The sequence below is a fragment of the Synchiropus splendidus genome, chromosome 16 (assembly GCF_027744825.2).
Source record: "Synchiropus splendidus isolate RoL2022-P1 chromosome 16, RoL_Sspl_1.0, whole genome shotgun sequence".
NCBI classification, from domain to species: domain Eukaryota; kingdom Metazoa; phylum Chordata; class Actinopteri; order Syngnathiformes; family Callionymidae; genus Synchiropus; species Synchiropus splendidus.
This window is the reverse complement of record NC_071349.1, coordinates 17,394,610-17,409,252: the sequence shown is the minus strand read 5'-3', so window position 1 is coordinate 17,409,252 and position 14,643 is coordinate 17,394,610. Positions and strand designations below refer to the sequence as shown.

The window sequence follows — 14,643 nt, the reverse complement described above, 5'->3', positions numbered from 1 at the left end:
TTTCTGACACAGGGGGGAATGTGCAATGTGCAGGGAGGCGGCAGCCACTGAACTGAAGGGGCCACTGGCTAGATTCTTATCCACTTACTGCTTTATTCCATTTTTAGTCTGGCTGTTACTGTCACACGCAGCGGATGTCTTCCAGATGATGGCAAGCTAAGTGTCAGTTTCTCGCTGGTGTATGAAACATCACAGGAACAACTATCCTTTTTCTCCGTCAGTCATCCACAAGGCGTTCCACAAGGCTCCCCGTTGGGGTCCCATGATTTTTAATATGATACTATCAACAATAATCATTTGCCAATTTGGGAGAGTGAAATATAGGGGTGGGACTTGATAAAAAAAAATCTAGTTTTTATAGATGGTTCCAATAGTTTTCACATGACAGGGATATTTAAAGATTAATTTTAATTGCATATTAAAATAGTTAATTCATTCTAACAACACATTAATCTCATATATATTTTCATTCTCTAAGAACGTTTTTTCAGTGCATCAATTCCAGGTACACTGAAACATTAAATCAATGTGATGGACAGAAACATTACAATTTTATTTTTTTAATTCAAGATGGATGTCCCCAAAAAATGTGTTGTTCTGTCCACTTTAGGCAGCAAAGAGATCGCTCATAAATGGGCCTATGTTTACACAGTCGGTTCAACACTCTCTCAAACTGTCACCAAATTTCTCCACATGAGCAACTGTCCCTCTGATACACTTGTTTCTGATCTGTTCTCTACCCTGCCTGCACTCTCTTCTTCACCTCCCTTCATCTGTCCATTACTGACACAAAATACTGTTTTCACTTCCTTTTCTCACCACTTTCTCCTCCTCACTCAGACTCTACATCACTACATCATCAGCAAACATGTTGATTGTAACTCCTATATATATTGTTTAATTGAAAGCTGAACTACTTCCTTGTTAAATCAGGTATCTTTTTTGGTTATATGGCACATATGCTGTGCCAAAGGTCTTTCAAAATGTGGAGCTTCTGTCTATAGTGACTGCAGCACATCACCTAAACCAGGGACCTGAAAGCTTTTTTGAGGACCTAGTTTATCAGGAAGCTGCTCAATAGTGTCATGTGAATCTCCTTTAAACCCCCCCTAAACAACAATAACATGTAGGACTGTTGAGGACACATTCACACACACAGACCCACATCATCCATCCCGGAGCAGTGATGTGATAAGAATAGGAGCTGTGGAGCCGTGTTTTCCTGGTCCTGGCAAACGTGGGTGCCCAGCAGAGGAGGGGTCTGTGTTCACAGGACAAGACAAAGCAGTGGTTGTGCCCGGGGACCGTGGCCTCAGAGAGCGAGGCTCGGCACAGTGAAAGTTCTCACACACAGAAAAAAAAAAAAAAGATGGAGAAAGAGGGAGAGAGAATGAGAGCGGGGGAGTGGGCAGAGAGAGAGAACACTTCCTGGAGGTTCATTCTTCCTCTCTGCAATCATCAATGGCATTCTCCCCCTGACCCACTCCTCTGTCAGACAAACAAAAGAGCCGCATTCCAGTGTAGTCTGACCGGCCAACCAGCCAGCCATCCAGCCACAGAAGAGCCACATCACTCTCTGTACTGGACCACTGCGCCCCAGCGACTGGGGGCGGCTTGTCTCCTCGAAGCCTTTAGGATGCAAATGACTCTTAAATTTTGATAAAAACAAAAGCAGATTAGAGCGAAAACACAACACCCTAATTGGTACAATGAACAGCACCCCCATTTCTGATGCGTTTTTTGGAAGCAAAAGCATTACCCACTGTACTATATATACTTTTCTGATGCTCCATTGGAGCTACTTTGGTGGCCATCGCTGCCTCCATGCAGTCCTGAAGCTTCTTCAACAGCCTGTGAGATCTTGTTATATTTTTATACAGCCAGTGAGAAAACAGAGCGGTGGAATCTTTAATGGGAACAGCATGGAGTCACACACAGAATAGGGGGATTTTGGAAAGTTGTTACTCATCATCAGAACATGTGAATCAACAAGACACACACCAGAGGAGAGAGAGAGAGAGGAGGGAAGAAGTTGTGGGATCCCCTCGCTGACAAGGGCAGCACGGGGAAGAGATGAGAGTGTTGGGTCACACAAGACTGGTCATCACCCGGACGCCACTGAACACTAACTGACTATTTGTTGTTCAAGGAGTGATGCAAGGCAGTGTTGATCAAATAACCTAAAACATAATATGTAAAAGATTTGCCAGAAATGTTTATAGGAATTTTCACAGCTGCAATATATGGCATATTTCTTGGCCCCTCGTAGCACAAAAAGGTTATTAAAATAATGAATTTTCTGAGGCCCTTCTTGTTTGCCATGGTGATGGACAGGTTGACAGATGAGGTTAGACAAGACGCCCCTTGGACGATGATGTTTGCAGATGACATTGTGATCTGTGATGAGAGCAGGGAGCAAGTGGAAGTGGAAGTGGAAGTGGAGGCCTTTTGCCTTAGAAAGTAGAGGAATGAAGGTTAGCCGCAGTAAGACGGAATCCATGTGTGTGAATGAGAGGGAGACAAGTGGACAGGTGAAGTTACAGGATGCAGAGATAAAGAGGTTGGGGATTTGAAGTACTGAGGCTCAACTGTCCAGGGGTGAAAGAGGTGAAGTCAGGTGTGATGTGTGACAAAAGGGTGTCGGTAAGGTTGAAAAGGAAAGTGTCCAAAAGTGTGGTGAGGCCAGCAACGTTGTATGGTTTGGAAACAGTGGCACTGAGGAAAAGACAGGAGGCAGAGCTGGAGGTAGCAGAGATGAAGATGCTGAGCTTCTCTCTGGGGGTGAGCAGGATGGATAGGATCAGGAAGCAATAGATCAGAGGGACAGCGAGAGGAAGGCCAACGAGGAGATTGATGGAGGTTGTGATGGAGGACATGAGGTTTGTAGGTTTGAGAGAAGAGGAAGCAGAGGACAGGGGGAGATGGAGGACGATGGTCCAATGTGGCCACCACTGAAGGGAGAAGCCCAAAGAGACAGAAGAAGATCTAAAATACAAAATAAAGAATATGAAATATAATCAACACAAGATCAAAATGGGTAAATACAAATATTTTAAAAAGTAATAAACAATGATTATATGTATATATCATTCATAAATATTTTTTCAATAACATCGTAAACATAGTGAAAATAGCAGGTCCCTTTAAGCTTGGACTTTCACCTTTGTCCCTGGTCCTCCGAACCAACGCCTCCTCCACATTTTCCGGATTCCTCTTTCAACGATGGTCCCAGACTTCTTCGCTAGCTTCACCAGGTCTCGGACTGTTGGTCTCTTCTCCATCACGCCTCTCCGATGACTGTGCTATCAATTGCTGTATAGTGTTGAAGGACCTCATCCTCTGTTAGAAGTCTGCTGTGTATGTAGACCACAAGTCCACCACAAGCACCTTGATCTTACTGCTATAGAATTTCGCACTATTTGTGGCTCTCTCCACTATGTTTTCCACCTTATCATCTCTGATGCAACCCATGATGGTGCTGTTCAACTGGCACTGATGTAACATGACCCAATATCACAAGTATGCATGGTGTCAAAGAGTGGAGAGAGAACGGAGGCCTGAGGTGCCCCGATGTTTTCAAAGCCTTTCGTCCGATGGGTTGATGTTATTGTTGTCCACTGTCCACAGCTTCTCAGCGGACAGTGTCAGGTTTGAAATGTAGAGGATTCAAGCTGAATAAAAATCACATTTGCACTGACTAACCCATTTAAATGGATATGCTTAAGCTATTATTGCCAAGCTTGGGATGACAGGTCACATTCAATTAATTTGCCACATTCAATTTTAGGAAAACATTTCTGTACTGTAGGTGGTGTGGTGAGGAATTGCATTTAATGAAACAGATTTGTATCAAATTATGTTGAAAATCGCACTTAAAAAACAAACACAAGCTTTTCCATTTATGTCAGTGTTAATGTGTATCAGCTGACTTATTTATTTACAATTTAATGAAAGTATAGAAGTGTTCATGTTGTCATGAAGAAAAATTCTCTCAGCTTTAAGTGTCTGTTTTTTAAACTGTTTACAAATAGTGGTAGCTTTTTATAATCAATCGCCGTTCTAGTTAAAATATGATTTAAAAATATTTTATGTCCTACGCAATTTGGCGTGTAATTCATGCTGGAATTACATACGAGCTATAGGTGTCAAATTAATTCAATGAATAGCTTGATAAACAAAGGTGAATCACGAGGGCAACGGCTCTTATTGCCGCTCCTGCAGTGCCGGATACATGGCAGGCTTTAGGGCCCGGGAGCGGCGCAGCCACAGCGGCAGGCAGTCCGCGCGGCTGGGAGGTGAAGTGGAAGACAGCAGGAGAGTCGGAGTAAATGGGCGCACTTTGTGTAGCTTGTTGAAGGACTTATCAACTTAAAACACCACCGAAACAGCCCACTGTAATGAGACGGAGACATTGTTGAGTTCCTGCCCAGGTAAACGCTTCCTTTGCATGGTTCACTACACGAGTTCGGCAGCTAGACAGCGAAGGTCCCCATTGTACTTAGATGGGATGCGGTTCCTCTCAGCCAAACTGCCCTGCTAGGCCCCAGATCCTCTCTGTCGCGAAATAAGAAGCGTCAAATCCGGCTACTTTGCTCACTTTTGAAGCGCCGGAGTCAGTCATAAACTACTTCTCGAGCCACTCGAGCGTCTTCTGGAGTCAACAGCCTCTCCTTAACGTGACCATTCATTTTTCTTGGACTCGTTTTGGGACAGAAGCAGCCCTCAGGCCAACATATCTAAAGTCACGTTGTCTACTGTGTGTAACGTATTGTTGAGCTGGATTCAAACGCGTAAACAACACACCAGCTCATTCATTGTCATGGACGCGCCTGTGTTTGTTTACGTGTTTGTGTGCGTTGTAATGACCGCGAAACAACACCTAACCCGGATTTCGTGCTCTCAAACTGACATTAGGATGTGTATTTTTTGGATCAATTACAATTCGGTATAACACATTCCACCAGCAGTGATAACAACTCATAACAACAGGTGTTATCTTTTCACTGTTTCTATCAAACCCAATCTGTAAAAGCACCATGTACATATGAAACTTATTTTGAAGTCGGCAAAGACTGAGCACTTCCTGAAAACAACCAAGTGTTGTTTTCATTGGTTGAACAGAAACTTGGCTTGTCGGTTTGGTGTTTCTTCTAGTTTTGGTACTTTTATAGAACCGATACCTGGATCTTGTGATGAAACTGTTTCAGATCTCAATTACATGTAGAGTTAAGCCAAGAAGCAACATGGTATCAAGGCTAAAAGATTGTCAGAACATTGACTTGAATTCAGAGGTTGTACAGTTGGGCGTCTTGTGTACTTCCTGTCAGGCTTGTTAAGAATAGTAGTAGCAGAATAGTAGTGGAGAATAGACACAAACAGGGAAGTCTGTTTAAAAATATTTATTTAAAAAAATCTCATGACAGTCCATCGTATCTACATGTCCGTTAACACAGAAACATTATAAACTCTCCATTGTGGAGCAGGAATAATACCTGAATATTAACTAGTTATTTGAGTAGGTTTCAATCTGTGTGTTCGTCTGTAAGCTGACTAGTTCAACCTTTTCCTTTCTCTGACCGCCCAATTGACATCATTGTTTCCATTACAGCCAGAATAGCAAACACGCTGGAGTAGAACCTCTTGACAGTTGGGACATCTTTAAAGTGTGTCACTGAAGTGTCTGGTGTCAGCAGGAGTTGGTGCCTATTAAGAAAAAGAAATCCCGACGTCAAGAGGTTAATATATTGCATCCCACAGAATGCACCTTGAAGACGCCTTTAAATATGAGCTCTGCCCTGGCAGAGCATAAATCTTGCCTCAAGTGGAGCTGTAGTATCAGCTAACAGTTGCTTCACCGTAGAAGGTCAAACTAACTCTTCAATACGGCCAGTAAGTCGCTGTATGGGGTCTGTGAGCAAGTGGCTGGTGTCTCTCATCTCAGTCTTCTATTATGGCAATAAAGTGTCAATACATACATCAGCTGAGAGATGTATTTCCCAGTACGCTTGAGCGTCTGTTTTGTTGTTGTTGGTCACGAGGCCACCTCTGTTCCGTGTGTGTCTATGCAAAGGGGACGCAGCATGTGACCAGGCGAAGACGCAACAAGCCAGCGTAATCATGCAGCCATTGACTGTTTGCCTGGCTTCCAGTGCTATTTAGAAAATGCCAGTCGCCTCCCACCCAATCCCAGCAAAGCCCATTGACGCAAATCTGCCACTGGTTACTTGCTGAATCTGAAGAATGTTCTTTGAGATTTCAGCAAGTGTAAACAGTCAGGGTTATTGTGCCTCCGCCGCTGTAGTTTTGATCTACTATCGCAGAGAGAGACAGGCTTCTTGTGACGACAGCTCACATGTCCCTCTCAGTTCCATTCACAGCAAAGAGGAGAATTGTTGGCTGAAAATAACTTTTCTCATTCGACACTGACTTTTATTGCTGGCGCAAGCTGCCGGGATCATTTTATTGAGATTTCAGTGACAGAAAACGCACTCAACAGTGGGGAGATGGCTTTGTTTAGATTCTTTGGTGGCAATGGCAGCTTCACTATGTTGTCTTCTTCGTCCTCGACTCTTTCGTCTTACTTACGACTACTTCCCTGCCCCTTCGACTTGTTCTTCTACGCCTTCAGCTTCTTTATCGTCATTTTCTCTGTCCTTGTCTTCTACTTCTTTGTCATAGACTTGGACTTCTCCATCCCTGTCCTTGTGTACTGCTTCTTTGTCTTCAACTTCCTTGTTGTCTTTATTTTCTACAGCTTTGTCTTCTACTTCTTCTTGGTCTTCTTGGTCCACCATTGTCTCTTTACCTGTACAAACCATCTGACGCCCTTAACTTTGTCTCCAAACGTTTCCTTATGTCCCTCATTTCATGTCCCTTCTTGTCACTCTCAGTGCCTCAAGTGCCTCTACCCCTCCGTCCGTCATCCATAACCGTAGTCCCTGCCCCATCCACCCTGCCTGCACTGTCTTCTTCACCCTCTTCTATGCACCTAAAATAGTTTCAGTTTCTAATGCCATTTTGTCAATGTAGTCCTGAAGTTACTTTTCCATGCTAAATGCTAACAAAGGCTACCTTTGTTTAGTTCGTTGCGCTTAACCTCTTTTCACTTAGCAATAAATGATCAAAGATATGAATAGGTAGAACGCACCAGATAGACAACACTGACTTGCTGTGGCAACCCCTGGTGGGGAATGGCGATAGAAAATGATGAAGGTGATATCATTAAAGATTTGTCAAAATAAGATGAATAGATACCTCATCCTGGCAACCTGTCCATGTGGCCTAAATTTATAAGTTTGATGGTAATAGAACCCAGTTGCTTCTATTCGGAATAGCACAGCCATGCCACGAGGAAGTCTTTAGATTAGTTTATTCACATTTTTAATGGAATAAAGGATGATCACATGAAGATCGGGGAAGTTGAGACCACATTCATTTGTGAGATCTGAGCTGCTAGTGGAGATCTGATCTTAAAATCTATTTTTCTCGTTTGTTGTTTTGTTTAAAAAGAGACAATTAAGTGTCTCTGATCAAAGATTTATTTTATGTGAATATATGCTGTATAAGTACTTCAAATAAATCAGATTTTCATGCAATTGTGTTTTAACTCCAAGACTTGGTTGGCGTTCATGTACATGTGAACACAGAGTCCTCCTAGAATCGTGTGCCTTTCCTAGCTGTTGCCACTGACGTGCCCTTTCTTATCATTAGTGACTTGTTTTCGGGGAACTCGAAAGAGGAACTCGGCGCAGGGTAGTAGACCAGACCGGCTCTGGTTACAGAGTAGCTCTAGAAAACAACAAAGGTCTTTCCAGTCTCAGGTATGTTTTGCTGCAGCTTGTTATTGCACAGTGTGGGTGCTTCACAGCTCCTTTGTGGTTGTCTGTTATTGATCTGTGATCGCATAAGTAGCACTTCTGTGGTCATGATGGTGGGCTGCTTTCGTTCCTCCTGCTGTAAACATGCGAGTCTGTTCGGGCTGGTGACGGCCGCAGTGTGTGGCGTCTTTTGTAGCCTGACACTGATTTGCATTGAATGAGGTGGCCCCCGGAGCCAAAGCCGGAGAGATGAATGATTGAAAGCTGCGGTGACATCAGGCCTGAAGAAGAACCATGTGACTTGCTGTCAGGGTACTGGGTTCATTCAGTGGCTGCAGCACTGGCAGCAGGCCAGCTTTTCCACACAGGCCGCAGTAGCAACAGGTCGCTCCCATTAAAACAGCAGCGCTGTGTTGTGGCTCCAGCATCGTTCCACTGCTTGTGTTGCTTTTTTGGCAGCGGGGTGTGCGCCTGAGTTTGTTTGTGTGGTCTGTCCAAGTGTGTATACTGTACATCTAGTGCATCACACATAAAGCTGTGGAAGGGATCTAATGGTTTTCTTCTCGACCTCAGTGAAACTGGGACGCTATAAAACAAAGCAAAAATAAACTTTCAAACTCCGTCACACTGGATGTGGAGAGAGCAGACGTGTGTTGAACGTGTTATTGAAAGTCTGATTTGACTTGCTGTCTGTAACATTCACTTCCTGTTGTTGTTATGATGAGACCCCTCCAACTGACAGATCTCTTTATGACTGCACCTCAGTGGGTCAGAACCACCACTGTCTCACCCCGCGACATTTGTCTGAATCTTTTGCGTGACACTTCCTCTCATCAGAGTTGACCTCTCCGTTAGTATTCAGACTGGTGGAAAGGATCTTTCACCTCATTTTGGGGCTAATTTTTACTTCTCTTCAACTAATAGATAACCAGGATTGACGCCCGTCTGCAAACTCCAGGACCTGGTCTTTCGCCTCCAGCTTGACGGAAGGAACGTTTGGGAACAAGGTGACGCTCCCTGTGGGAACCCTGGATCCTCCACCCTTCCCACCAACATGACCAATGTGGTGATCGTCAAGGAGGGATGGCTGCATAAAAGAGGTGAATTCATTTGGACAATAATTAAGATAATGTCTTTCGATATGAAAAGTATCAATGTATTTGATAAGAATCAATATATTTCATATTTTTCCGGATTTTCTGAAGTCAGATTGAGTTTTACGAGGTTAAAGCTGATGTTTTGTGAAAGGAACTTGATCTCTAATGAAGGTAGGCGAAGACTTTACCCCACCAGTAGCTGCTCAGTAGCAACCTCAATGTGATTTTCTAAGGAACATTGTATCCAACGTGTCTCCCAAACCTTTCAATATCCTAATAAATCCCACATTTGTGCAGAAGCAACTGCTCTTTGCGAAGTGCAGTTCGGCGTCGGGCGTGAGTCCTGTTGTTTAGACGTAGAGGCATTCCTCACATACCTGCTGGCTTTGAGCGCTGGATCTCTGCATATTAACTTTGCCTGCAAACTCCCTCGTAGGGCCCACTCCTCTAACACCACCAGAGGCTAAATAGGATAGTAGAGCTTCTTCTCGACGACTCTGACAGGAGGTTAAGAAAGCAGTTCAAAGAACGGCTTTTGGAAAAGGGATATGGCTTTGAGGAGCGTTACCAGTCACACTAGACTCAGATATCCGTAGGACATCATAGACCAGAGCAGGCTTTTCTTAGATGTGTAGTCACTTGGTTGTCAGTCTGGTGCTCATTTTACAACCAGCCTCATCATTGGTCAAACGGTTTACACACCCCGACCACAGCCTTGTCTGTCGCAATACCAACATTAAATATCGGCATCCTTCCTAGATGCTTCAAAACCAGAGGAACTGGAATATAGAGAAAGTGCCTGCTTAATGCCATCATTGCCTCCATCGGCGAGAAAGATGATGTGACTAACTTGAAAGCTAAATTCGTCTCTCATTTACGGGGGAATAAAGGTCAGGAACAGAAAATGACGGATCTGGAGTTGAGGCCCAGACGTAGCAACCTATGGCTAGTGCTGCTCCTTTTTTGGAGAAATGGATACCAGAGACACGAGAACTAACTAGCTCAAAGATAACCATCATGCGTGCCCACAGGAGACACGGTGCTGGAGCGCACACAAGAACCCTGATCATAAGGTTTTTGAAGAAACGGGAAAAACTGGAGGTAATGAGAGCGGTGCGTCTGAAGAAGCAGATAAAAAACAAGGATCAGCAAGTCCGCTTTTGTGCAGACCTGCCACCTGCAGTTATGAAGAAGTGGAAGGGTTTTGGCAGACAGAAACTTTGTCATTGGGATTGAGACTCAGGCAAACTGAAGCAGTGTGCCGTGGGCTGCAAAGGGTTCAATTCTTGTGTGGGTATACTAGTGCTGTTCCAACTAAAGACGCTAAATAGCATGTTCGCTACATATTGTCCTTTCATTACTGAATCATTTAATGCGCTAGAAGTGTTTTCCTGCGACTTATTTTTAAACCAAAACCTTCAATGATTCCCATTAAAAAGCACGAAGTCAAAGGCTCATTTTTCCTCACCTTGAGAGGCGCGGATAAGCCAGTCAAATGATCATCTGTAAATCTATAACTCATAAAAGAAGCAACGATTTACCGGAAGGAAAACAATCTGGTCACGCTGTAGTGAAAGCGCACATCCATTCACACGCATTCATTTATCAGCGTGTGTGCTAGCTACAGTAGCTGTGACACGCTAGACAAACAGCCCTTCAGGAGCAAGTGAGCTGGCATGCTGTCACAGCGCAGCAGCTGTGCTCTGCGAAATGTCACCCAATCTCTGAGAGTTTTGATTGGAGGGCGTCTGCCGGCCTCCTTGACAGGCCTTTAGTGCCGCGTCACTGTCATGCTGCCGTGCCCTCGAGCCACGGCGCAGAAGGTGAACGTGCAGTAGCCACGTCTTGTTGTCCGTCACCTGAGCGCCTGGTTATGCATGATCTTCACCCGATGTCGGGGAGTTTTTGTGTACGTTATTGTGGCGGCGGCACCACCCAAGTGACTCACATCTCATCGTGGGCGTAATAATAAATGGCTCATTCGGCTTCCTAGTGTGTGGAGTGTGCTCATTACTCCCATGTGCTGACTCAAAACACCAATTTAGCATTCAGCAAGAGATAGCCCTTCATGTTTTCATAAACAGTGTGTGTGTGCTAGCTTCAAAGATTACTCAGAGGTCAACTTCAGCTGCCCATGGCACCTGAGTTAAGCTATAATGTTCAGATCTGCTGTTTACCTTTGAACCCTGTCTCCATTGTTAAGGCTAGATAAGACGATAAGCTGTAAGATCATTGTGTTGTGCCGGTGATGCCATTATGGATGATAACAAATATTCAGAAAAAAATGGATTCATTTACCAATTCATGATTTTATTTTTGGCGACAGATCCTCATCATTAGTATCCATATCTTGCAACCTATTAGGTGTGTGAGGCATTTCACAACCATAGATATGGTTTAAAGGTTTACTCTCCCATCTTTTTTGGGACAATATTATTAAATATTGATATTTCTCCCCATAAACTATATCTTACGTTTTGGCGGGTGGCTATGACGTGCGGTCATGTTTGTTTCAGGCAGTACGAAACAGTGTCATTCTACTACAGCTACAAATGGCTGTACCCATTTTTGCAGACTGGAACCTCCCTATCCTGACTTCAACGTAAAGGTTACATTCAGGGTTTCAATATTTACATGCAGAGTGAGGTTAGGATAAAGGCTGAACGGTTAGATTCCATGTTTTTAATGAAAAAAAATCAGCAGCGTAATAAGCATAAATCACAGGCGGACATGTGAAGAGGTGGACCGGGTGAGGACGGCTGTGGGATGCAGACAGATATATATACTCTAGATTAAAAACTAGCGTTTTTGGTGTCGCCAATTCACTAAAGGTCAAAACTCCCCCCTCTGCTTCCTTGTTTCTTGGCTGTGTTTCATTCCAGTGTTAGTCCGATCTTATTAACTGGCATTATCTCTGGATTAGTTTTGCAATATAAATCAAATCGGCACCCACATGCAATGGGGACGGAAACATACTGTCCTTGCCCCACGTAGAACTATTTAGATGCTTATTCATGCTTTTACAGGCACATCATGTGCAACCTCGAAATACATTTTGCCCTACTGCCCCTAAAGGCCTCCACCAGCGCTAATCCTAAATCAGCCTCTTCACATTTGCTCCAGACACTCTGAAAGATGATCTCATTGTGAAGGACACACCTTCATACTTTCTCTGTAATCCCTGCCCTGTGGTGTCTGGATGGGCTTCCTTGTTGTGACTCTTCTAATATGGCCGGGAGATTTTTCAAATGCAAGGCGAGGCGATGGAGAAGCCAGGAGTGCTCTACATTTCATGTCTACATGCATATGCAAATTGTATAACTAATGCTGAGCATGTTTAGTTGGAAGCCACACAGCCAGTGCACGGGCTGCATCACAAGTACAGGCTTGCGAAAACACTGTAACTTTGTTGTGACTATTCTAAACAGTTGTTATGCATCCCCTTTTTAGAAGCCTCACACAGTGCACTCACACAACCGCACACTTTGAATGTGCCTACGGCCTCTAGTGGTCACAGAAACTCGGTAGCATGTTATTTCCTCTTGCAAGTGTGTTTTGCTAAAGTTTCCATCAAAGCCGGGGCATCATCAGACTTCAAAGAGGCAGATTGTGGGTTCCCTAGTTTCCAGGCGAGCGTTGCCGCCAAGAGCCCAGTGAAGCTCAACAGAACAGCGCTCGCTTGTCCTCGCCTCCTCCCTGGCCCTTGTTTGTTTGACTCATTTGCTCCCTGACAAGTATAAAGAGTCGGCCCCCTCGTTAGGCTAACGAAGGCCGCAACAACTGTTGGATTTGGGAAGCGCTCAGCTGGCTCCAGCTTATGAAAGGAGGGCGAGCGGGATGGCGAGGGGAGAGACAGAAGTTGAGCAGCGTCTTTGTGATGTTCCCAGAACATTGCTCGGTGACCCAGATAGCCTCAGGAGAGCGGATGGATGTTTTGTGTGTTTGTGAGACCTGTCACATAGAGACTCCCATCAGCTGACCATGAGTCTGCAGGACACTGGTGAGAACCTGTTGGTGGTCCCACAGACGGCCTCAGTGGTGACGGGATATTGGCGTATTTGACATCAATATTATGGTCTGGTACATCTGGTGACCAGGCGAGGCAGGAATGCATCCGGGATTTTCGAATCCGTTTTCCATTCTGATGTTGGATTCTCTTTGTCTTCTGCCACTTCAAATGCTCTGTGAGAAGCAGATCGACCTGATTAAGAACGTCCCACGATGGTGTGATGTGTGAAGACCCAGATTTGACTGCGTGCCAGCTCGGATGCGCACACAGGCATCCCCTAATTATGGCCGGTAGTGAGAGGCCACACACACTCGCTCACTCATAAACATCCTGTGAAATTATTCTTCAGGCTTCTACCAAGCCTGTTAAATGTAAAATTTCAAATCAAAGCCAAAGTAGAATATAAATATACATTTAGCTGTCAGTCTGCACAAATGCAATCTCTGTTTGTGCTTGTAGATGTATTTCAAAAATACCTTATTATCGAACAATCAATGTGAATTTTGATTTGACTGTAACTGTTAGTGCAGCATTTGTGTCTTGTGTTTCCTTGTAAACACAACACTCATGCAGGTAGGTTCTCTTTGAGGATGGACCTTGCACCTACAGTTACTTAATGGAGTCTTAGAGAAAGTGCATGCCCCAGAGTAAGTTATTTTGAGCATGTTTTTCAATGTTACATCTGTGAGTAAACAAAAACAGACTTTGTCATTCATATATATATATATATATATATATATATATATGTATATATATATATATATATATATATATAACACAAATGAGATGTTCGCTTCACCACTCCACTACTAGTATTTGTTGTGGAGTGGTGAAATCAACACTGTACTTGAGTTTCTGTCTTCATTTCTACAGTAGTCAGTTGACACACTGCAATAAAACTTACGGAAAAGGTCCAACTCTGTACTCAGTATGTTAAGTTGTCTGATTCAAGTGGCAAAACCGCAGACTAAACCCGCACTGCATCTGATACTAGACTGATTCTATTGTCCTCACTTAGATGCCAAGTATGATCCTACAAAAGCATTTTGTGCTGGGAGTCAGCGACTCTCAAGATACAGTGAAGTTGGGTCAAGTGCTCCCTTACGATGACAGGAGAATTTCCAATAAGTGTAAGCTAATATTCATCATAACATGCGTGTGAAGCGGAACCTAAGTATGTATTGTTTAAAAAATAATTTCGGTAATATAATATTGTCTTTTGTCCAGTTAAATGAAGTTGGAATAAAGCCGCTTTAGGCACTATCCGGAGCAGAGGTTGTCACAGCAGGCCCCCCCTTTCACCCTCATTCATCGGTCTTCCTGCTAAATGTGGTGAAGAAAAATAAATGAGTGGGCTGCAGCCGTCAGTCTGGCCAGTAGTTGCTCTGGGAGGCTAGCGCGGAGTGGCACCTCCAGCACCGGTCCCTTGAGCCTGTGATGGTTTTACTGTGTTGACTACACCTGACAACCGCAACGCTCCACTTCCTTTTCATCTCTCATTCCTTTTGTTTTTAACTCTTTTCTTCCCCCTTGAGTTTCTATTAGCTATGTTCTTTTATTTTGCCTCTTCCCTTCGAGCCCAATCCTTCTATGTCCTACCCCACATGCTACTGCCCACCCCCCCCGTTGCTAGGATAATGACCCGCTGACAACTTGGACTCATGGCGGAAGCATCTATGGAACAGTGAGATGTTTGCAGGCTCTAACATTAATCACTTCG

General features: G+C 44.1%; 1 protein-coding gene across 1 annotated transcript in view; it reads left to right on the top strand.

Annotated features, from left to right (window-relative positions):
- The first annotated feature begins 4,284 nt into the window (after positions 1-4,284).
- akt1 (v-akt murine thymoma viral oncogene homolog 1) overlaps positions 4,285-14,643 on the top strand; it is a 28,047-nt gene continuing 17,688 nt past the window's right edge. Inside the window, exons 1-2 of the mRNA XM_053845164.1 lie at positions 4,285-4,430; positions 8,742-8,917. Coding sequence (XP_053701139.1) covers positions 8,872-8,917 — 46 coding nt within the window. The 5' untranslated portion in view covers positions 4,285-4,430; positions 8,742-8,871. The remainder of the gene's footprint in view (positions 4,431-8,741; positions 8,918-14,643) is intronic.